The sequence below is a fragment of the Oncorhynchus gorbuscha genome, linkage group LG01, assembly GCF_021184085.1.
Source record: "Oncorhynchus gorbuscha isolate QuinsamMale2020 ecotype Even-year linkage group LG01, OgorEven_v1.0, whole genome shotgun sequence".
Classification (NCBI taxonomy): domain Eukaryota; kingdom Metazoa; phylum Chordata; class Actinopteri; order Salmoniformes; family Salmonidae; genus Oncorhynchus; species Oncorhynchus gorbuscha.
The window spans coordinates 83408610-83433524 of NC_060173.1; the positions used below are offsets into that span (position 1 = coordinate 83408610).

Below are 24915 nucleotides of genomic sequence, written 5' to 3' on the forward strand. Positions count from 1 at the left end.
CCTCCTCCAACAATGCAATACAATGAGGGGAGCGTATTTGCCAGTGAATAGGACTCAGAGTGGAGACCGTCCTTGTGTTCCTTTTGCACTTAGATTTCCAACCATCATCACCTGAGGGTAATGAAGATAGAGAATTTTGCCTCAACAGTCGATAATGGTTTTATATTTATGTTGCATGATCTCAAGGCCATTTTTGAATCATTTATAGACATTTTCAACGTATGGTTGTTTGTTGAAACTACAAGAGTAAAGCCTTCCATTATCCCACAACTTACTCATCATCATCCTTCCAGAGGAAGACTCAAAGGTCAGAGTGAGAAAAGCAAAACTTTGATTTTCTCAATCAAGAGGAAGCCCTCTAAAAACGCCTTTGTAAGCTTAAACCTAAGTAGCATACACTGTATAGGTACACAGATAAGGTTGTTCAATGCAGGAAACAGTAATTCACCAGAGTCAAAACTGACAATGAGTTTGCAACCCCTTAGTTAAGTCCGTTTTCTCAGGGCTTCCCCAAACTCGGTCCTGCCCCCCCCCTCCCTTTTTTTTTCTTTGACAGGGAAATTATTAACGAGCATCTCTCCTCTCTGGAAATGGTTTCCACTGTCTTAATGTCATTGTAACACTTACGAATGTCACCTAGCCTATGACATTTCCCTTAGCTTTAGTTGTGAACCACTGCTTGCATGGTTGCTTTGCTTGTTACCTTCCCAAACTTGGTCATGACCCCCGTTGCACATTTTGTTTGTTGCCCTATTTAAATCATCATGATGAAGTTATTTATTTGAATCAACTGTGTAGTGCTAGGACAAAAAGCAGTGGTTCACATCTAAAGCTAAGGGAAGGCTAGGTAACATTCATAAGTGTCACAATGACATTAAGGCAGTGCCCTTTGAGGGAACCATTTCCAGAGAGATGCTCATTAATAATTTCCCTGTCAAAGAAAAAGCAGCTTTTGAAAAGACAGTAGCTGTATAATGAATGAACCAAATGGTTTATAGGGAATAGCTCTGTTGAAAAGGTATATATAATAATTTTATAGATGACCTCTGACATTTATCTACAGGTATACTTGTCATCTCTGGGATGAATGGCATTCCAAATAAAATGAGACTTAACAGGCCCCAAACACATTTAGTACAATCACTCTTCCATCCCCATAAAAATGCGAGCATATAATAGTTGTCAATCATTTTTACAAGACAAAGCTCTCTATATTACTTGTCCAGCTGCCTCATTTGTCTGCTGGTCCGAGGACTTAAGCTAGTCTGGTGGACTGCCCTGATGTCTTACTCCCAAACGCATTGATGATTACATACACATATATTTCCTGGCCAATCCAAACACTTACGATGCCTCTCTGAGGAAGTCAAACTGACATATTTTAATAAGTATAATGTGACCCTTGTTTCAAAGGAGGCCATTCTCTGAGCACCATGAATAATTTGGACATTATATTCATTATATGGAAAGCCCATTGTTACAAGGACTGAAGTCAATTCCAAGTCAGAAGTGGAATAGCACATGGAATCAGGATCAAAACTGCCCCACTCACAGTATCAACGCTGAATAAAACTAATGGTGGACCGATATCTACACAACATCAACATACACCAAACGCCTATCTTTTGTTGCATACTTTCCAAGACTGTACAGTGCATATTCTATTTTATTACTGCTCTGCAAGTCTCCAACTCTCCTTGATCCTCTTCCTCAAAAGAAAGCTGCATCCAACATCATCGCAAGACCACCCAGTCATGTCTCCGGGCGTCAGGAATAAACATAGGTGATACAAATGATCAAAACCCCTCATGGCAGCACTTGCTAGATATGATAAACTCAACAAAACACAGAAATAAAGCCCCCCCCCCCCCCTCCATGTTGTCAACCAAACCTGTACCAGAATGATACTAGTATTACAATGACAAAAACATCAAATCGTTCGATAAGCATAATCATTTGGTCAGTTGAACACAAGGCTTCACAACGGGACACAACTGTGCAGCCAGACATGTACTATATGGTTCCTTTGTGATTCCTAACATCCTCTTGCTTTCATTTATCTCTAAAATCACAGCAGTCTTGTCGTTCAATGTTCAGCGACTGGTAATTGGACGCACAAGTCCGGAAAGAAATTGACGAGAGAGATTTGTACCCAATTATTTCTCTGTCATCATCAGATACAAAAGTGTCTCTGTGCCACGGGCCCCTGGTGACTACAGGATAGCACGTTTCACTTGGTGACAAGTATATTTTTTACCTGTTGAGTTTACAGTTGCAAAGTCTTAGGAAATCTTTGCATGGATGATAGAATCATATACCCTGAAAATTGTTGCCGGTGGACCTAGAGATGTGTATTATTTCGATTTGCACCTCATTAGCTTAAAGGTTAAGGTTAGCATGACCGGGTTAGTTACATGCAGCTTATGCCATTTAAAGGGATATCTGCATACTTCATTATTATTATTTGGGCATAGCCATTTCAAAGCTACCATTTGATTCTGTTAATGTCAAGGATGTAGGATTAAAAGAAAAATGCACATACAGTACTGTAACAAGCTTTGAAACCACATGCACTACTTTGATAATTAGGCGTCTTTCATACATACACATACTGCATTATACAATGAGTTAAAACAACCTCATTTTAAACGCAGTCTGAAAAGTGGGAATTGCTTGTATTAACACCAGGCATGGGTTCAAATACTACTTCGGAAAGTATTCAGACCCCTTGACATTTCACATACTTCAATATATTCTAAATTAGATTTTTTTTAACAACATATTAGCAACATTAACACACAATACCCCATAATGATGAAGCAAAAAATGTTTAAAAAGAGGCACAAATCTGGGGAAGGGTAGCAAAACATATCTGCAACACAACAATCTCTGCAGCACCAATAAGGCATTTATGGTAGAGAGGCCACTCCTCAGTAAAAGGCACATGACAGCCTTTTGGAGTTTGCCAAAAGGCACCTAAAGACTCTCAGACAATAAGAAACAAGATGTTATAGTCTGATGAAACCAAGATTGAACTCTTTGGCCTGAATGCCAGGGATCACGTCTGGAAGACCATCCCTACGTTGAATCTTGGTGGTGGCAGCATCATGCTGTGGGAATGTTGTTCAGCAGCGGGGACTGGGAGACTAGTCAGGATTGAGGCAAAGATGAATGGAGCAAAGTATAGAGAGATCCTTGGATGAAAACCTGCTCCAGAGCGCTCAGGACCTCAGACTTGGGTGAAGGTTCACTTTCCAACAGGACAACAACCCGAGGCACACAGACAAAACAACACATGAGTGGCTTCGGGACAAGTCTCTGAATGTCCTTGAGTGTCCCCGCCAGAGCCCAGACTTGAACCCGATTGAACATCTGTAGTGGAGCAGGTTGAGCAGGTTGAGAGCTTCAAGTTCCTTGGTGTACACATCAACAACAAACTAGGATGGTCCAAACACACCAAGACAGTAGTGAAAAGGGCACGACAAAGCCTATTCTCCCTCAGGAAACTAAAAAGATTTGGCATGGGTCCTGAGATCCTCAAAAGGTTCTACACAGTTTCTACAAAGTATTGACTCAGGGGTGTGAGTAGTCTCAAAGTTAATGGATGTGAACTGTGAGCTGGAAACTGTGACAAAATCTTTAGTATTACTAATCCATAAACATGACAGAAAGCAATTGCAAGTGTTCCCATGTCTTATCTGTCCTATTTGAGAGATATAATTCACAAACTGAAATGAGCTATTTAGCATTACCCATATCAATTAGTCTAGCTTTAAGATATGCTGTATTTGTTATGCAGGTGAATGAGGACCCAAAAGCGACTTAACGAAAACAGAGTCTTTATTCCAGTTCTAGACAAAAGTGATAATCCTGGATATTAACAAGGTGAAAACAAAACAGGAAAACTGAATTCCACTCGTCAGTAGAGAGGACTGACTGGAGACTCGACCACAGACTGCAGGTTGCTTCGGGAAGGCACCGGCCGTAGCAGACCTTGACACCTGCTCACACGCAGCATCTGAAGAAGGTAAAACACGACAGGGCGAGACAAGGACACAGAATAGCGAACATCATACAAGGATCCGACAAGGACAGAAGCGGAAAACAGAGGGAGAAATAGGGGCTCTAATCAGAGGGCAAAATAGGGGACAGGTGTGAAAAGAGTAAATGAGGTAGTTAGGAGAAATGAGGAACAGCTGGGAGCAGGAACGGAACAATAGAGAGAGAGAGCGAGAGAGGGAGAGAGGGAGGGGGAGAGAGGGATAGAAAGAGGGAAAGAACCTAATAAGACCAGCAGAGGAAAACGAATAGAAGGGACGCACAGAGACAAGACATGATAACCAATGACAAAACATGACAGTACCCCCCCACTCACCGAGCGCCTCCTGGCGCACTCGAGGAGGAACCCTGGCGGCAACGGAGGAAATCATCAATCAACGAACGGTCCAGCACGTCCCGAGATGGAACCCAACTCCTCTCCTCAGGATCGTAACCCTCCAATCCACTAAGTACTGGTGACCACATCCCCGAGAACGCATGTCCATGATCTTCCGTACCTTGTAAATAGGTGCGCCCTCGACAAGGACGGGGGGGAGGGAAGACGAACGGGGGCGCGAAGAAAAGGCTTGACACAGGAGACATGGTAGACAGGGTGGACGCGATGAAGATGTCGCGGAAGAAGCAGTCGCACAGCGACAGGATTGACGACCTGGGAGACACGGAACGGACCAATGAACCGCGGAGTCAACTTGCGAGAAGCTGTCGTAAGGGGAAGGTTACGAGTGGAAAGCCACACTCTCTGGCCGCGACAATACCTAGGACTCTTAATCCTACGTTTATTGGCGGCTCTCACAGTCTGCGCCCTGTAACGGCAAAGTGCAGACCTGACCCTCCTCCAGGTGCGCTCACAACGTTGGACAAACGCCTGAGCGGAGGGAACGCTGGACTCGGCGAGCTGGGACGAGAACAGAGGAGGCTGGTACCCCAGACTACTCTGAAACGGAGATAGCCCGGTAGCAGACGAAGGAAGCGAGTTGTGAGCGTATTCTGCCCAGGGGAGCTGTTCTGACCAAGACGCAGGGTTTCTAAAAGAAAGGCTGCGTAATATGCACCAATCGTCTGATTGGCCCTTTCTGCTTGACCGTTAGACTGGGGATGAAAACCGGAAGAGAGACTGACGGAAGCACCAATCAAACGACAGAACTCCCTCCAAAACTGTGACGTGAATTGCGGACCTCTGTCTGAAACGGCGTCTAACGGGAGGCCATGAATTCTGAACACATTCTCAATGATGATTTGTGCCGTCTCCTTAGCGGAAGGAAGCTTAGCGAGGGGAATGAAATGTGCCGCCTTAGAGAACCTATCGACAACCGTAAGAATCACAGTCTTCCCCGCAGACGAAGGCAGACCGGTAATGAAGTCTAAGGCGATGTGAGACCATGGTCGAGAAGGAATGGGAAGCGGTCTGAGACGACCGGCAGGAGGAGAGTTACCTGACTTAGTCTGCGCGCAGTCCGAACAAGCAGCCACGAAACGGCGCGTGTCACGCTCCTGAGTAGGCCACCAAAACCGCTGGCGAATAGAAGCAAGCGTACCCCGAACGCCGGGGTGGCCAGCTAACTTGGCAGAGTGAGCCCACTGAAGAACAGCCAGACGAGTAGAAACAGGAACGAAAAGAAGGTTACTAGGACAAGCGCGCGGTGACGCAGTGTGAGTGAGTGCTTGCTTAACCTGTCTCTCAATTCCCCAGACAGTCAACCCGACAACACGCCCATCAGGAAGAATCCCCTCGGGGTCGGTAGAAGCCACAGAAGAACTAAAGAGACGGGATAAGGCATCAGGCTTGGTGTTCTTATTACCCGGGCGATAAGAAATCACGAACTCGAAACGAGCGAAAAACAACGCCCAACGAGCTTGACGTGCATTAAGTCGTTTGGCAGAACGGATGTACTCAAGGTTCTTATGGTCAGTCCAAACGACAAAGGAACGGTCGCCCCTCCAACCACTGTCGCCATTCGCCTAGGGCTAAGCGGATGGCGAGCAGTTCGCGGTTACCCACATCATAGTTGCGTTCCGATGGCGACAGGCGATGAGAAAAATAAGCGCAAGGATGGACCTTATCGTCAGACTGGAAGCGCTGGGATAGAATGGCTCCCACGCCCACCTCTGAAGCGTCAACCTCGACAATGAATTGTTTAGTGATGTCAGGAGTAACAAGGATAGGAGCGGATGTAAAACGCTTCTTGAGGAGATCAAAAGCTCCCTGGGCGGAACCGGACCACTTAAAGCACGTCTTGACAGAAGTAAGAGCTGTGAGAGGGGCAGCAACTTGACCGAAATTACGAATGAAACGCCGATAGAAATTAGCGAAACCTAGAAAGCGCTGCAACTCGACACGTGACCTTGGAACGGGCCAATCACTGACAGCCTGGACCTTAGCGGGATCCATCTGAATGCCTTCAGCGGAAATAACAGAACCGAGAAATGTGACAGAGGAGACATGAAAGGCGCACTTCCCAGCCTTCACGTAGAGACAATTCTCTAAAAGGCGCTGGAGTACACGTCGAACGTGCTGAACATGAATCTCGAGTGACGGTGAAAAAATCAGGATATCGTCAAGGTAGACAAAAACAAAGATGTTCAGCATGTCTCTCAGTACATCATTAACTAATGCCTGAAAAACAGCTGGAGCATTAGCGAGACCGAACGGCAGAACCCGGTACTCAAAATGCCCTAACGGAGTGTTAAATGCCGTTTTCCACTCGTCCCCCTCTCTGATGCGCACGAGATGGTAAGCGTTACGAAGGTCCAACTTAGTAAAGAACCTGGCTCCCTGCAGAATTTCGAAGGCTGACGACATAAGGGGAAGCGGATAACGATTCTTAACCGTTATGTCATTCAGCCCTCGATAATCCACGCAGGGGCGCAGAGTACCGTCCTTCTTCTTAACAAAAAAACCCCGCTCCGGCGGGAGAGGAATAAGGCACCACGGTACCGGCGTCGAGAGAAACAGACAAATAATCCTCGAGAGCCTTACGTTCGGGAGCCGACAGAGAGTATAGTCTACCCCGAGGGGGAGTGGTCCCCGGAAGGAGATCAATACTACAATCATACGACCGGTGAGGAGGAAGGGAGTTGGCTCTGGACCGACTGAAAACCGTGCGCAGATCATGATATTCCTCCGGCACTCCTGTCAAATCACCAGGTTCCTCCTGAGAAGAGGGGACAGAAGAAACAGGAGGGATAGCAGACATTAAACACTTCACATGACAAGAAACGTTCCAGGATAGGATAGAATTACTAGACCAATTAATAGAAGGATTATGACATACTAGCCAGGGATGACCCAAAACAACAGGTGTAAAAGGTGAATGAAAAATCAAAAAAGAAATGGTCTCACTGTGGTTACCAGATACTGTGAGGGTTAAAGGTAGTGTCTCACATCTGATACTGGGGAGAAGACTACCATCTAAGGCGAACATGGGCGTGGGCTTCCCTAACTGTCTGAGAGGAATGTCATGTTTCCGAGCCCATGCTTCGTCCATAAAACAACCCTCAGCCCCAGAGTCTATCAAGGCACTGCAGGAAGCAGCCGAACCGGTCCAGCGTAGATGGACCGACAAGGTAGTACAGGATCTAGATGGAGAGACCTGAGTAGTAGCTCTCACCAGTAGCCCTCCGCGTACTGATGAGCTCTGGCCTTTTACTGGACATGAACTGACAAAATGTCCAGCAGAACCGCAATAGAGGCAAAGGCGGTTGGTGATCCTCCGTTCCCTCTCCTTAGTCGAGATGCAAATACCTCCCAGCTGCATGGGCTCAGTCTCTGAGCCGGAGGGAGGCGATGGTTGAGATGCGGAGAGCGGGAACACCGTTAACGCGAGCTCTCTTCCACGAGCTCGGTGACGAAGATCTACCCGTCGTTCTATGCAGATGGCGAGTGCAATCAAAGAGTCCACGCTGGAAGGAACCTCCCGGGAGAGAATCTCATCTTTAACCTCAGCGTGGAGTCCCTCCAGAAAACGAGCGAGCAACGCCGGCTCGTTCCAGTCACTGGAGGCAGCAAGAGTGCGAAACTCTATAGAGTAATCCGTTATGGATCGATCACCTTGACATAGAGAAGCCAGGGCCCTGGAAGCCTCCTTACCAAAAACTGAACGATCAAAAACCCGTATCATCTCCTCTTTAAAGTTCAGATAATTGTTAGAACACTCAGCGCTTGCCTCCCAGATAGCTGTGCCCCACTCCCGAGCCCGACCAGTAAGGAGTGAAATGACGTAAGCAATCCGAGCTCTCTCTCCAGAGTATGTGTTGGGTTGGAGAGAGAACACAATATCACACTGGGTGAGAAAGGAGCGGCACTCAGTGGGCTGCCCAGAGTAACATGGCGGGTTATTAACCCTAGGTTCCGGAGACTCGGAAGACCAGGAAGTAGCTGGTGGCACGAGACGAAGACTCCGAAACTGTCCTGAGAGGTCGGAAACCTGGCCGGCCAGGGTCTCAACGGCATGACGAGCAGCAGACAATTCCTGCTCGTGTCTGCCGAGCATAGCTCCCTGGATCTCGACGGCAGTGTTGCGAGAATCCGTAGTCGCTGGGTCCATTACTGGTCGGATCCTTCTGTTATGCAGGTGAATGAGGACCCAAAAGCGACTTAACGAAAACAGAGTCTTTATTCCAGTTCTAGACAAAAGTGATAATCCTGGATATTAACAAGGTGAAAACAAAACAGGAAAACTGAATTCCACTCGTCAGTAGAGAGGACTGACTGGAGACTCGACCACAGACTGCAGGTTGCTTCGGGAAGGCACCGGCCGTAGCAGACCTGGACACCTGCTCACACGCAGCATCTGAAGAAGGTAAAACACGACAGGGCGAGACAAGGACACAGAATAGCGAACATCATACAAGGATCCGACAAGGACAGAAGCGGAAAACAGAGGGAGAAATAGGGGCTCTAATCAGAGGGCAAAATAGGGGACAGGTGTGAAAAGAGTAAATGAGGTAGTTAGGAGAAATGAGGAACAGCTGGGAGCAGAAACGGAACGATAGAGAGAGAGCGAGAGAGGGAGAGAGGGAGGGGGAGAGAGGGATAGAAAGAGGGAAAGAACCTAATAAGACCAGCAGAGGAAAACGAATAGAAGGGAAGCACAGAGACAAGACATGATAACCAATGACAAAACATGACAGACAGTATTATATGTGGTTGACAGTTTATTGTTATGACATTATTATACATTACGTGAGCCGCCACATGGAAATGCCAACCCTGACTTGCATAGGTACGTGGTGCCAAACTAGATCAGAACATCTACTGCTTTCTCCGTCAGGCAGGAGACTGCCTCCTGCTGCAGATGAGCAACCCAGAACTGTGTGAGTGTGTCTCAAAAAGCATCCGCTTCAATCAGTTTATTCCAGTTCAGAATAAAAAATATTACTTGTAACAGCAACAAGGTTCCAACCTAGACTTAATGTTTCATATGAATCTGTACTATTTCTTAGGGTTGCACTATCAGTAGCTAGTTAGTTTGCTTTGGCTAACGTTAGCTATTAGCTCTGTAACATTGCAAAGCCGGGGAATTGTTTGAAAGAAAAACTCACATCTACTATTATGAGAGATAGTACAGTCGTGGCCAAAAGTTGAGAATGACACAAATATTAAGTTGGTTGCAAAGAATCTATATTTGCATTGTTGAACCTTCTTTTTCAAGACCTCTGCGATCCGCCCTGGCATGCTGTCAATTAACTTCTGGGCCACATCCTGACTGATGGCAGTACATTCTTACATAATCAATGCTTGGAGTTTGTCAGAATTTGTGGGGTTTTCTTTGTATACCCGCCTCTTGAGGGTTGACCACAAGTTTTCAACGGGATTAAGGTCTGGGGAGTTTCCTGGCCATGGACCCAAAATATTGATGTTTTGTTTCCCCGAGCCATTTTGTTATAACTTTTGCCTTATAGCAAGGTGCGCCATCATGCTGGAAAAGGCGTTGTTCATCACTAAACTGTTCCTGGATGGTTGGGAGAAGTTGCTCTCGGAGGATGTGTTGGTACCATTCATTATTCATGGCTGTGTTCTTAGGCAAAATTGTGAGTGAGCCCACTCCCTTGGCTGAGAAGCAACCCCACACATGAATGATCTCAGGATGCTTTTCTGTTGGCATGACACAGGAATGATCATAGCGCTTATCTTGTCTTCTCCGGACAAGCTTTTTTCCGGATGCCCCAAACAATCGGAAAGGGGATTCATCAGAGAAAATTACTTTACCTCAGTCCTCAGCAGTCCAATCCCTGTACCTTTAGCAGAATATCAGTGTGTCCCTGATGTTTTTCCTGGAGAGAAGTGGCTACTTTGCTGCCCTTCTTGACACCAGGCCATCCTCCAAAAGTATTCGCCTCACTGTGCATGCAGATGCACTCACACCTGCCTGCTGCCATTCCTGAGCAAGCTCTGTACTGGTGGTGCCCCAATCCCGCAGCTGAATCAACTTTAGGAGACTTGCTGGACTTTCTTGGGAGCTCTGAAAACTTCTTCACAACAATTGAACCGCTCTCCTTGAAGTTCTTGATGATCCGATAAATGGTTGATTTAGGTGAAATCTTACTGGCAGCAATATCCTTGCCTGTGAAGCCCTTTTTTGTGCAAAGCAATGATGACAGCACGTGTTTTCTTGCAGGTAACCATGATTGACAGAGGAAGAACAATGATTCCAAGCACCACCCTCCTTTTGAAGCTTCCAGTCTGTTATTCGAACTCAATCAGCATGACAGAGTGATCTCCAGCCTTGTCCTCGTCAACACTCACACCTGTGTTAATGAGAGAATAACTGGCATGATGTCAGCTGGTCCTTTTGTGGCAGGGCTGAAATGCAGTGGAAATGTTTTTGGGGGGATTCAGTTCATTTGCATGACAAAGAGGGACTTTGCAATTAATTGCAATTAATCTGATCACTCTTCATAACATTCTGGAGTATATGCAAATTGCCATCATACAAACTGAGGCAGCAGACTTTGTGAAAATTAATATTTGTATCAGTCTCAAAACTTCTGGCCATGCCTTGCTTGTTGACTTACTTTTCCACTTTCAAAGCACTGAAGCATTCTGCCCTGTTCTGAATGTACTCCCTGGGTTTACCGTCATGTTGTGCCTGGATGTTTGGTCAGGACGTGTCGTTTTATTAATTTGTTCGTTTTGAGAGAATCATTACTAAGCACTTCCCCACACAAAACACATTACGGGCGCTCCTCGTTATTTCTCAAAGTTTATATTAAAGAGACAAAAAGGCATCCCTTGTGTTTGCATTTCATGATGATTGAGCTCAGTCAGAATTTGTGGCTGGCATGAGTCCATTTCATGACAGAGGTGAGTGATGGCGAGTGGGAATAACAAGTCAGTGGCTTGAACGATATCGCTGCAGCGTGTGGGTCGCGGAGTGATCTTCAAGAAGAACTGCAAAAAAAAAAGATCCGGTAAACAGCGAAGCACATGGGCATCTATATCTACCTCTCCCACTTGCGCAGCTGCCAAACTGAGCAGATACCGCTGATAAACAGAGAGCGCACTGAACCGAGAGCGCACTGAACCGAGAGCGCAGTTGCGCTTGGCCAAATCAATTCCAGTAATTAATTCAATAATTATACATTTACGTCGCAACCCACCATTAACAAGTCCGTGACCCACTTTTGGTCGTGACCCATACTTTAAGAAACGCTGGTTTAATCTATTTTGAATTCAGGCTAACACAAACAAATGTGGAATAAGCCGAGGGGTATGGATACTTTCTGAAGGCACTGTATTTAAAAATAATATTTGTACATTTGATCTAATCAAGATATATCAGTGTTTTATTGTTCATGTATTATTTTGTTTTTAAAATGTTATACTTTTTCTTCCACTTTGACATTACAGCATTTTGTGTATGTGTATCCTTGACAAAAAAATGACAATTAAATCCACTTGGATCCCACTTTGTAAAATATGGAAGAAATCAAGGGGGGTGAAAACTTTAAGGCACTGTATGAAAAGAGGCAGTAATGTAATTGGAATTCATCAATGCCTTATTGGAACAGCAAGCCAACATCAGACAAAAATTATGCTCTGTATGTAGCCAGACAGAGCAAACAAATCAATTGCATAATAAGGTGAATGAGGAACAGTAATTTACTTAGTTTTCTTTCTTTTTACAAGCACATTTTGTCATCACTTCAAATGAATAAATATAGGATGAAGGAACATAGAAAATAGTATTATTTCTTCTAACTACTAATTATAACAAAGTGATTGACACAGGTCTGCAGCAACTTTGCTCATAAGACACTAGAAAATATAGATCCAATAATGCTAATTCCCAAATGCAATTGTGAAGGGATGAAAGTCCCAGTGTTTAAAGAATACAATGAAGAATCTGCGCTCAAACAGTCTATCTCAACAGGAGGCTTTTAATAACCACCACAAATGCATGCGTGCTGAGAGTGCAATATCGACTCAACATATTGATGAATAGCTAGCGATGAATCTGCACAGTCATGCACTGTAATGAGACCTGGAAAATAAAATCATAATCTGGGTAAGAAACTTTAGAGCAACTAGATCTGTCATCCTCTTTTGTGTTTCCTTACCAAGCCCTATTCTTAAATCAGTTATGAGCAATGCTCTGGTAATTAATGTTTATCTCCAAAAGCCCTGTGTTCTGTGTCGGTCTGGTGTAAAATATTGGTTGTGTTCGGGAGGTTTGGGAGGGACCTTTGTCCTTCACTTAAAAGGCTTTAATGCCCTCTTTATGCCAGATGGCTGGATGTGACTCTGTAGTTCTCTACAATCACACAGAACTGGACTGTGTGCAAGTATGTATGGAAGCATTTGTGGGCCGATCCGTGCGAGAGATGGGGAATGGTAACCGGGGCCACCGTGTCTAATTCACTGACTACTTTCTGTGACAGCTGTGAAGCAATAACTTCTCTGTTATGCACAATCTTTCAATAGACTCCCTAAACGTGCCCTCTAGAGTCTGAGTTCAAAATATGACAAAGTATTAACTTAGATTCATGAGAAAGTAAAACCTATGAAAAAACAGTAGCAGCAGTAGTGGAGCACCTTAGCACCAAGCTGTATTTTAATATCGTCCATGAATGGGAAATCTAATCTGAACCAGGAGTGGAGATCTGCCTAACCTGATAAGTCTTTATCTCCTCATTGGGTGCCTGACAGGGATGAGGTCAATTTTAAAACTGAAATATCATAACATTCAGGGCCACTTGGGCCCAAAAATTGTCCAGCAGGGTCTTGGGACATTTCCGGGTCTGTTGAATCATGCGAGTGGAGGGAGTTGGAGTGGTATAACAGATGGCAAATACGTAAAGCTGTTGTCGCGATACCGCAGTGGTTGCCTCAGGCATTTTCAGTATGACAGTGCACATGTAGATTACGTAGTTAGCTCCAGGTATAAGAACATGTAGCTCACCGAACATGCACAATCATCATATGAGCGACAGCGTGGAGAAACTGGGCTTTACAGATGGGGAACAGAACAAAAATCTGTCTGAGTGCTTACCTTTTTTCCTGTTAAAGGCCCGGTTCATACTGGAAAACCTTGCGTCTTTGTGGTCCCTTCTGTGTATTTGCCAATACTCCACCTCAGGAGGGAAAAAACAGAGTTTTAGAATCGTTTAAAACCTCAGGCCTTTAACAAACAAAACCTGGAAAATGTGACTAAACAACTGTCCAGATGTCAGCCTCTGCTTTAGGGAACCCACCCTCTCACAGAAACTAATGTTTAGTCAGTCAGAATATACGCCAAAGAAAACCAAAACCGACCAGCAAAACACGTTGTATTTACCTTTGGGTTAAAGTGATTTACCATCTGAGTATGGGAGGTGACCATTTTTTTTAATGGCTAGACTTTTTAGTAGGAGAATTTATCATTGTCAATTTAGCACACTAAACATGACAAAGATGTAAAGAACTCTACCACTGCTGGTCGATTTCGTAGTAACAGTGAATATCGCTTGAGACCATTTTCTGGACTGTTTTACATTTTTCTCAGCCACAATATGTTGCATTACAGTCTAATCTTCATGAGAGAATGGCGATATATGGTTGTCGATGGCTGCCTGAATAAATCAAACCAAAGTAGATGCATTACTGTAGCAAAACATCAGTTCTGATATCAGAAAAGTCTGTTTTAACCTTCACATAAAGCAGAGTTATATGCTGTCATATTCTCTGCTGGATATACATGTACAGTATGAACAGTGAATAGGCATAGCACACTTTAGTTATCTACATGGTATCTCTGACCATTCACTGATAATCCCAACCAAGTGACACCTTTTAATGGCAAAGGTGCATGGCAAGAAGGAAGGAAACCTTTTTGTTTGTTTGCAACCTTGCAATCTCTCCCCCCCAAAAAACTCCAACATGGTGTATGAATGAAGATGTTGTGAGAAACATCAGGTGAGCAGCCAGCACATTATTACACATTATTATAAAACCAACTCTCATACAGCCAAATAAGTAAGTTCTGCCTCATAATATGTTGACAGTTGCTGTTTAAAAAAAAATGTCTTTCCTTATATATAGTGATTAAATTCCTTCTAAGCCAATTTATCGTTTGCTTTAAAGTGTTTTCAGAAAAAGGTTGAAAATCATTTCTAATTCATCTTAATTTTCCTTAAATGTTTTCTCCTTCAAAACCTCTCACTCTGATAAAACTTAAATAGAATGAAGTACTGATTAATCTCCTTATTCATTAGGTAGGCTATCAAAACATATTCTGATAAACCATGAGAATCACGAGATGAGGAAGCATTGAGTTGATAATTAAGGTAGGTTATTGATCATTTCTGGTTCTGGTGTATCTTCCAAAGGCCAATTTCCTAATTCTCTGCTAGGGAAACAAATGGAATACCTGAGATGAGTTCCAAGGATACAAATGGACTTTATTGTCCAGACATACGAGCCATTGTCAATCAAACAATATAATTGAAATGTCCACCTGAATGAAAAGTTCACTTTGAAAGAATTAAGGCTCCTGTAAAATATAAATAAATATATGCCATTTAGCAGACGCTTTTATCCAAAGCGACTTACAGTCATGTGTGCATACATTCTACGTATGGGTGGTCCCGGGGATCGAACCCACTACCCTGGCGTTACAAGCGCCATGCTCTACCAACTGTTATGTATCCTTTCGATACAATGGAAAATGTTGCATCGGGCTACAGTACTCTTTCAATGGTGAATTGTATGCATCGCAATGAGGATGACACAGACCATCGTGTGTAACGCATCACACTGAAGAGTTCATGGCAGGCATATACTTTAGTAACCTTAATCAGATGCTCAACAGAGATTGCATAGGATGAGTAAGTGTACTGTATAGGCCCTGAAGGTGATGTATTTTATTTGACACTGCAGCAGGCCAAGAACACGTGCTATACCATATTCTGTGACACTAGCAGATATAATATATAGCATATACTGTACATACCAATGCTTACAATAGTCCAGCTAAAGACAGTAGTTCCAGGCATTTCTCTTTTCATAAGTAGAGACAAACTGACAAACTAACTTCAGAAAGGACATTGTTATTCGCTGACATATGCAGAGGAGCATTGCAACATTCAGGATATAATGACTCTTACATGCGGGGGAGAAAATCACATGTCTAGCTCTGTGAATAGGTCTATGATTTCAGAGCTACTTTTTAAAGAGTGGTGTGGTGCAAAATACACTGGGGCTCAAGCAACGCAGGAGTCTGAAGAGAGAGGACAAACATGATATTTGACAGCCAGACCTGAGAGACTGAGCTGTTGTACAATAATAAAATGTGCTAATAGTGATAGAAATCAGAGAGCAGTAATGTTTCCTTAGTCCATGCAGAGAGCAGTCTCAAAGTTAACAGATGTGAACTGTGAGCTGGAAAACTGTGACAAAATCTTTAGTATTACTAATCCATAAACATGACAGAAAGCAATTGCAAGTGTTCCCATGTCTTATCTGTCCTATTTGAGAGATATAATTCACAAACTGAAATGAGCTATTAACATTACCCATATCAATTAGTCTAGCTTTAAGATATGCTGTATTATATGTGGTTGACAGTTTATTGTGATGACATCACGTGAGTCGCCACATGGAAATACCAGCTCTGACTGACTGTTGTGTAACACCTTCAGCATGCCACTGAGAACCATGATTCCTCCCCATTATGAAAGGAAATATAGTTCATTTAAACATAACTATAGCACCAACACCTCTTTTCTTTCTGCAATTACATAGCAACAAGCTCCCTACAATAACTATGTAGCTAAGGATACTAGGATAATGTCAAATGGATAATGTCAAATAGACAAAAAGATGATGCGATTAGACATGCAATTATTACAATTTATTTTTCACAGAGACAACTTTATTTTACAAAGGTCTAAAACCACATTGTGATGTTGGGAGATGTCTTCTTTCTATGTATAACGGTCCTTCAGGGGGCAAAGTTCAACTGAAATGAGCTACAGAATGTCGATTGGGATTTTTCCAAACCAGTATGCCAAAACAGAATAGCTTTGCTGGTTAAAAAGACAGCTTGTATTTTTTATTTTTTATGGCCAAATATTGTACCTGCCTCAGAGCAATGCAGAGTCAAATGAACATGGACAGCAGCCATGTCCCCAACTGAGGGGAGACCATGCAACTTTTCTGCACATCTCAACACGTTAGACATAAACAATAGGCTTGGCACCAAGTCACTTATTTATATCATCTCGAGCATGATGAAAATGAACAGCCCATTCAAATCTCTGGAGTTTGAGAAAACATCCGTTTTTCAAATTTACTTAAAAATGTCCAATGTAGCCGTTTTTATTTTCATTTCAAATAATTAAATCATTTCTGAGTAACAATTGAGTACCTTACTGTGATTGTTTTAAATTAAAATGGTCAAAATGAAACAAAAAATAGCTTCTTAGCGAAGATACATTTCTCAAGACATTTCTCAAGAATTTTGCTAAGTATGATTGGCAGTGTTCTGAGTGGGGAGGGGAATGTCACCAGGAAGGCCAAAACTCCATCCCACCAAAACAGGCTAGAATTTCAGGCGGTCATTTCAAACTGTTCTTACACTAAAAGGGCATTATCAACATTTCTACAATTTCACAGTATTATTCCAACCTCAGTGTGGCTGTTATGCAGGTGAATGAGGACCCAAAAGCGACTTGGCGAAAACAGTCTTTAATCCAGTAAAGGAAATATGCAATACTCCTAGACAAATCGGAGCGGTAAATAAAGCATAAAAAACAATTCCACTCGTAATGACGAGAACAGACTGGAGACTTGATCATAAACTGTAGGTTGCCTCGGGAAGGCACTTGACCGTAGCAGACTCAGACACCTGCTCACCACGCAGCATCTGAGGGAAACACGACACGACAGGGCGATACAAAGACACAGCACGGTGAACAATATACAAGGATCCGACAGGACAGAAACGGAAAACAAGGGGAGAAATAGGGACTCTAATCAGGGGAAAAGATAGGGAACAGGTGTGGAAGACTAAATGATTGATTAGGGGAATAGGAACAGCTGGGAGCAGGAACGGAACGATAGAGAGAAGAGAGAGAGGGAGGGAGAGAGAAAAAGGGAACGAACCTAAAAAGACCAGCAGGGGAAAACGAACAGAAGGAAAAGCAAAATGACAAGACAATATAAGACAAAACATGACAGTACCCCCACTCACCGAGCGCCTCCTGGCGCACTCGAGGAGGAATCCTGGCGGCAACGGAGGAAATCATCAATCAGTGAACGGTCCAGCACGTCCCGAGACGGAACCCAACTCCTCTCCTCAGGACCGTAACCCTCCCAATCCACTAAGTATTGGTGACCCCGTCCCCGAGAACGCATGTCCATGATCCTACGTACCTTGTAAATAGGTGCGCTCTCGACAAGGACGGGAGGGGGGAGGGAAGACGAACGGGGTGCGAAGAAAGGGCTTGACACAGGAGACATGGAAGACAGGATGGACGCGACGAAGATGTCGCGGAAGAAGCAGTCGCACAGCGACAGGATTGACGACCTGGGAGACACGGAACGGACCAATGAACCGCGGAGTCAACTTACGAGAAGCTGTCGTAAGAGGAAGGTTGCGAGTGGAAAGCCACACTCTCTGGCCGCAACAATACCTTGGACTCTTAATCCTACGTTTATTGGCGGCTCTCACAGTCTGTGCCCTGTAACGGCAAAGTGCAGACCTCACCCTCCTCCAGGTGCGCTCACAACGTTGGACAAACGCTTGAGCGGAGGGAACGCTGGACTCGGCAAGCTGGGATGAGAACAGAGGAGGCTGGTAACCCAGACTACTCTGAAACGGAGATAACCCGGTAGCAGACGAAGGAAGCGAGTTGTGAGCGTACTCTGCCCAGGGGAGCTGTTCTGCCCAAGACGCAGGGTTTCTGAAAGAAAGGCTGCGTAGTATGCGACCAATCGTCTGATTGGCCCTCTCTGCTTGACCGTTAGACTGGGGATGAAACCCGGAAGAGAGACTGACGGACGCACCAATCAAACGACAGAACTCCCTCCAAAACTGTGACGTGAATTGCGGGCCTCTGTCTGAAACGGCGTCTAACGGGAGGCCATGAATTCTGAACACATTCTCGATGATGATTTGTGCCGTCTCCTTAGCGGAAGGAAGTTTAGCGAGGGGAATGAAATGTGCCGCCTTAGAGAACCTATCGACAACCGTAAGAATCACAGTCTTCCCCGCAGACAAAGGCAGACCGGTAATGAAGTCTAGGGCGATGTGAGACCATGGTCGAGAAGGAATGGGAAGCGGTCTGAGACGACCGGCAGGAGGAGAGTTACCTGACTTAGTCTGCGCGCAGTCCGAACAAGCAGCCACGAAACTGCGCGCGTGTCACGCTCCTGAGTCGGCCACCAAAAGCGCTGGCGAATAGAAGCAAGAGTGCCTCGAACGCCGGGATGACCAGCTAACTTGGCAGAGTGAGCCCACTGAAGAACAGCCAGACGAGTAGAAACAGGAACGAAAAGAAGGTTACTAGGACAAGCGCGCGGCGACGCAGTGTGCGTGAGTGCTTGCTTAACCTGTCTTTCAATTCCCCAGACTGTCAACCCGACAACACGCCCATAAGGAAGAATCCCCTCGGGATCAGTAGAAGCCACAGAAGAACTAAAAAGACGGGATAAGGCATCAGGCTTGGTGTTCTTGCTACCCGGACGGTAAGAAATCACAAACTCGAAACGAGTGAAAAACAACGCCCAACGAGCTTGACGAGCATTAAGTCGTTTGGCAGAACGGATGTACTCAAGGTTCTTATGGTCTGTCCAAACGACAAAAGGAACGGTCGCCCCCTCCAACCACTGTCGCCATTCACCTAGGGCTAAGCGGATGGCGAGCAGTTCGTGGTTACCCACATAATAGTTGCGTTCAGATGGCGACAGGCGATGAGAAAAATAAGCGCAAGGATGAACCTTATCGTCAGACTGGAAGCGCTGGGATAGAATGGCTCCCACGCCTACCTCTGACGCGTCAACCTCGACAATGAATTGTCTAGTGACGTCAGGAGTAACGAGGATAGGAGCGGACGTAAAACGTTCTTTTAGAAGATCAAAAGCTCCCTGGGCGGAACCGGACCACTTAAAACACGTCTTGACAGAAGTAAGAGCTGTGAGAGGGGCAGCAACTTGACCGAAATTACGAATGAAACGCCGATAGAAATTAGCGAAACCTAGAAAGCGCTGCAACTCGACACGTGACCTTGGAACGGGCCACTCACTGACAGCATGGACCTTAGCGGAATCCATCTGAATGCCTTCAGAGTGCGGAAATAACGGAACCGAGAAAAGTAACGGAGGAGACATGAAAAGAGCACTTCTCAGCCTTCACGTAGAGACAATTCTCTAAAAGGCGCTGGAGAACACGTCGAACGTGCTGAACATGAATCTCGAGAGACGGTGAAAAAATCAGGATATCGTCAAGGTAGACAAAAACAAAGATGTTCAGCATGTCTCTCAGAACATCATTAACTAATGCCTGAAAAACAGCTGGCGCATTGGCGAGACCAAACGGCAGAACCCGGTACTCAAAATGCCCTAACGGAGTGTTAAACGCCGTTTTCCACTCGTCCCCCTCTCTGATGCGCACGAGATGGTAAGCGTTACGAAGGTCCAACTTAGTAAAGCACCTGGCTCCCTGCAGAATCTCGAAGGCTGATGACATAAGGGGAAGCGGATAACGATTCTTAACCGTTATGTCATTCAGCCCTCGATAATCCACGCAGGGGCGCAGAGTACCGTCCTTTTTCTTAACAAAAAAACCCCGCCCTGGCCGGAGAGGAAGAAGGCACTATGGTACCGGCGTCAAGAGACACAGACAAATAATCCTCGAGAGCCTTACGTTCGGGAGCCGACAGAGAGTATAGTCTACCCCGAGGAGGAGTGGTCCCCGGAAGGAGATCAATACTACAATCATACGACCGGTGAGGAGGAAGGGAGTTGGCTCGGGACCGACTGAAGACCGTGCGCAGATCATGATATTCCTCCGGCACTCCTGTCAAATCGCCAGGTTCCTCCTGAGAAGTGGGGACAGAAGAAATGGGAGGGATGGCAGACATTAAACACTTCACATGACAAGAAACTTTCCAGGATAGGATAGAATTACTAGACCAATTAATAGAAGGATTATGACATACTAGCCAGGGATGACCCAAAACAACAGGTGTAAAAGGTGAACGAAAAATCAAAAAAGAAATAGTCTCACTGTGGTTACCAGATACTGTGAGGGTTAAAGGTAGTGTCTCAAATCTGATACTGGGAAGATGACTACCATCTAAGGCAAACATGGGCGTAGGCTTGTCTAACTGTCTGAAAGGAATGTCATGTTTCCGAGCCCATGCTTCGTCCATGAAACAACACTCAGCCCCAGAGTCTATCAAGGCACTGCATGTAGCACCCGAACCGGTCCAGCGTAGATGGACCGACATAGTAGTACAGGATCTAGATGGAGAGACCTGAGTAGTAGCGCTCACCAGTAGCCCTCCGCTTACTGATGAGCTCTGGCTTTTACTGGACATGAATTGACAAAATGTCCAGCAAGTCCGCAATAGAGGCACAGGTGGTTGGTGATCCTCCGTTCCCTCTCCTTAGTCGAGATGCGAATACCTCCCAGCTGCATGGGCTCAGTCTCTGAGCCAGAGGAGGGAGATGGTTGCGATGCGGAGCAGGGAAACACCGTTGACGCGAGCTCTCTTCCACGAGCTTGGTGACGAAGATCTACCCGTCGTTCTATGCGGATGGCGAGAGCAATCAAAGAGTCCACACTGGAAGGAACCTCCCGGGAGAGAATCTCATCTTTAACCACAGCGTGGAGTCCCTCCAGAAAACGAGCGAGCAGCGCCGGCTCGTTCCAGTCACTAGAGGCAGCAAGAGTGCGAAACTCTATAGAGTAATCCGTTATGGATCGATCACCTTGGCATAGGGAAGCCAGGGCCCTAGAAGCCTCCCTACCAAAAACTGAACGGTCAAAAACCCGAATCATCTCCTCTTTAAAGTTCTGGTAATTGTTAGAACAATCAGCCCTTGCCTCCCAGATAGCTGTGCCCCACTCTCGAGCCCGGCCAGTAAGGAGTGATATGACGTAAGCAACCCGAGCTCTCTCTCTAGAGTATGTGTTGGGTTGGAGAGAGAACACAATATCACACTGGGTGAGAAAGGAGCGGCACTCCGTGGGCTGCCCGGAGTAACAAGGTGGGTTATTAACCCTAGGTTCCGGAGGCTCGGCAGACCAGGAAGTAACAGGTGGCACGAGACGAAGACTCTGGAACTGTCCAGAGAGGTCGGAAACCTGAGCGGCCAGGTTCTCCACGGCATGACGAGTAGCAGACAATTCCTGCTCGTGTCTGCCGAGCATGGCTCCTTGGATCTCGACGGCAGTGTTACGAGCGTCTGTAGTCGCTGGGTCCATTCTTTGGTCGGATCCTTCTGTTATGCAGGTGAATGAGGACCCAAAAGCGACTTGGCGAAAATAGTCTTTAATCCAGTAAAGGAAATATGCAATACTCCTAGACAAATCGGAGCGGTAAATAAAGCATAAAAAACAATTCCACTCGTAATGACGAGAACAGACTGGAGACTCGATCATAAACTGTAGGTTGCCTCGGGAAGGCACTTGACCGTAGCAGACTCAGACACCTGCTCACCACGCAGCATCTGAGGGAAACACGACACGACAGGGCGATACAAAGACACAGCACGGTGAACAATATACAAGGATCCGACAGGACAGAAACGGAAAACAAGGGGAGAAATAGGGACTCTAATCAGGGGAAAAGATAGGGAACAGGTGTGGAAGACTAAATGATTGATTAGGGGAATAGGAACAGCTGGGAGCAGGAACGGAACGATAGAGAGAAGAGAGAGAGGGAGGGAGAGAGAAAAAAGGGAACGAACCTAAAAAGACCAGCAGGGGGAAAACGAACAGAAGGAAAAGCAAAATGACAAGACAATATAAGACAAAACATGACAGTGGCGATATATATAAAACACAGGCAAATCATGTTTTGCCAGCACTGGGCCTTTAAATAATAGCCTACTACGATCAACTCCTGGACAACCATATGTATCATTCACTGGAGTGTGTGGATTGATTACTCTGTAGACCAATACTCAAGGAGAAGTGTTCCCTAAGTGCTGTCCCTGTACCTTCTCTATCCTGATCATGATCTTAACCAATAGAACTTTAGACCCATAGACCACAGCTATAATAACAACTTCCACCTCAACCTACTTCTGCAGGAAGTAATTTCTTTCAGAGATGAACCTTAAACCAACTCATGGCCTGGGGCACATCGGTATAATACCATAACTAATCAAGTTAAACCTAAAGTATCCCTTCCACGATAAATAAATACAAATGTGCACTGAACTGAGCATGCATAAAGCTATATTCAAGTTCCGGTGAATTGATTAAGAACTAGGCTACACTTCACAGTGTATTCAAACACACACTTACAGCATGGTGTGAGCCCTAATTCCCGTTTTCCCAAAACTCTCCCAAGTCACACTGCAGTATTATGTCATTAAAGGTGAGAACTACATCAAAATAATGTGCCATGGATAGCTGGAGTAAGTGGCTGTATCTGTCTATTCAAGTGCCAATATCCTTTTCTCCCCCTTTCCTTGTTGGCTGTCTGTTCATGCCAATATGTTGCGCATTACTGCCTATAATACCTACTACTACTACACCATTCCATTTTGAATACGTCAGGACTAAGATACAACACAGACACAACCCAATTCAAAGCAATAACTTTTCTTCCAAAAGACTGACTGCAAAATATAATTATCCAGAGGCACAATTAAGTGCTAGCCTATACCTAACAGCAACCACGAAGGGAATATAGGGGAGCAGACTGCTATACCCTCTAACAGTGGATGTTTTCTTACTATAGTGTTGGACTGTGTATGCCTGGCTGTGATGTCACTCCTTATGATTGACAGAAGCTGTGTTTGCTCTTTTTAATGGCTTCCTGGGCTGGTGATTCACCCTGTCTTGGGAGAACCGTATCCCCAGTCTTAGCACAGAGTCTCAAACTTCTCCACTGCTATTTACCATCTGCAGTGGAACTGTGTGAGCATCGAGGTCAGGCATGTTTGAGCCCACGGTTGCGGTAATACACAGCCGCCTGGAGAATCAGGCAGTCCGAGTAATGCTTATTCTCACAGGTTGTTGCTCAGATTTCAAATTCCCTGAGAGCATGCTTGTAACATAGCCTAGGAATGGATTGCACCCGAGGAACGCCAAAGACCATAGTTTACAGCTCACATGGCCGAAAGCATCTGAAGAACCACTGATCCTCGGAGCACTTACAGTAGTGAATAAACACCATCATGTCTGATTATCAAAACAAATGGAATATAAATAATGCCATTTGACACTTTAGGGGCATGGTTAAACAGCTTCCGATCAGCGTACAACACACAGTAAAAGTTATATTAGTTGGGAGCAAAGATGTACAAACACATAAAGCTCAGTGTTTGAAAGACTGAAACAACAATGATCAATTCTAATAACACTAATAACACTAATAACATACCAGAATGCATGTATTTTGCATTACTGCTACATAATGAGGCAAACGCTTATAAGCAAATGTTTCACTAAACATGGCAGAAACTCATTCATGAGGTTTATCATTGGCCATTTGCTCAGACAAACATGTTGACAGTTGCGCAATTCAACTCAAACCGTTTGAATTTAGGTTGGGGAAACAAGCGTTTGGGAAACAAAATATACCTACTTTGACCCCAAGGAACAAGTAATCTCTCATGCCCAAAAAGCAATCCACAAACAAAAAGCAGTGTGAAAACATGTGTGACACTTTATGGAAGAAAAAAAAAAAAGAGTTGAAAAACCCCAAAGTTTATGTCCCCTATAAAAGCCTCTCTAGCAGCCGCTAATCTGAGCCATATGCATAGAAAGGCATCCAGCTTTTGACATGGGATGAAAACACGCACTGCAGTCCCCTAACATAATGCCGCTCAGAAAACAACAATGCTTCTTTGTTTCCACACTCGCTTTCACGCACTCTGGAATTTAGCCCGGCTAATCGCAACACGTTAGACATTGCCAAAACAATCTGTTTATTCATTTAACCCGACATTCCACAGTTGAATCAGCCGGGATCCTAAACCAAGCACAGCAATCCTTTACACTGTTGCCGAGAGGAAGGAAAATAAGAGAGTGGCTATAGAGTGGTAATACAGAAACATACAGAGACGACCAAGCGGCAGGACCAAAATAAAAGTGACTTACTTGCTTTGAAACCGCGTGGAATACTGAGAAGAAGGAAGTTCAAGCAACGTCTAATAGTTTTCAGCTGTGGACCAGATGGAGATACATTCAGGACTGC

The 24915-nt window shown here is 44.9% G+C and overlaps 1 protein-coding gene across 3 annotated transcripts in view; it reads right to left on the reverse strand.

Moving 5' to 3' along the window:
- gulp1a (GULP PTB domain containing engulfment adaptor 1a) overlaps nt 1-24699 on the reverse strand; it is a 37923-nt gene extending 13224 nt beyond the window's left edge. The window contains exons 1-2 of one of the 3 annotated variants that reach the window (XM_046362768.1): nt 24304-24699; nt 13551-13632 (exon numbers count right to left, since the gene is read on the reverse strand). In XM_046362768.1, the coding sequence (XP_046218724.1) occupies nt 13551-13632; nt 24304-24375 (154 nt within the window). In that variant the 5' untranslated portion in view covers nt 24376-24699. The remainder of the gene's footprint in view (nt 1-13550; nt 13633-24303) is intronic. The other 2 variants (XM_046362757.1, XM_046362750.1) reach the window with 2 other exon arrangements.
- Nucleotides 24700-24915: the final 216 nt, after the last annotated feature.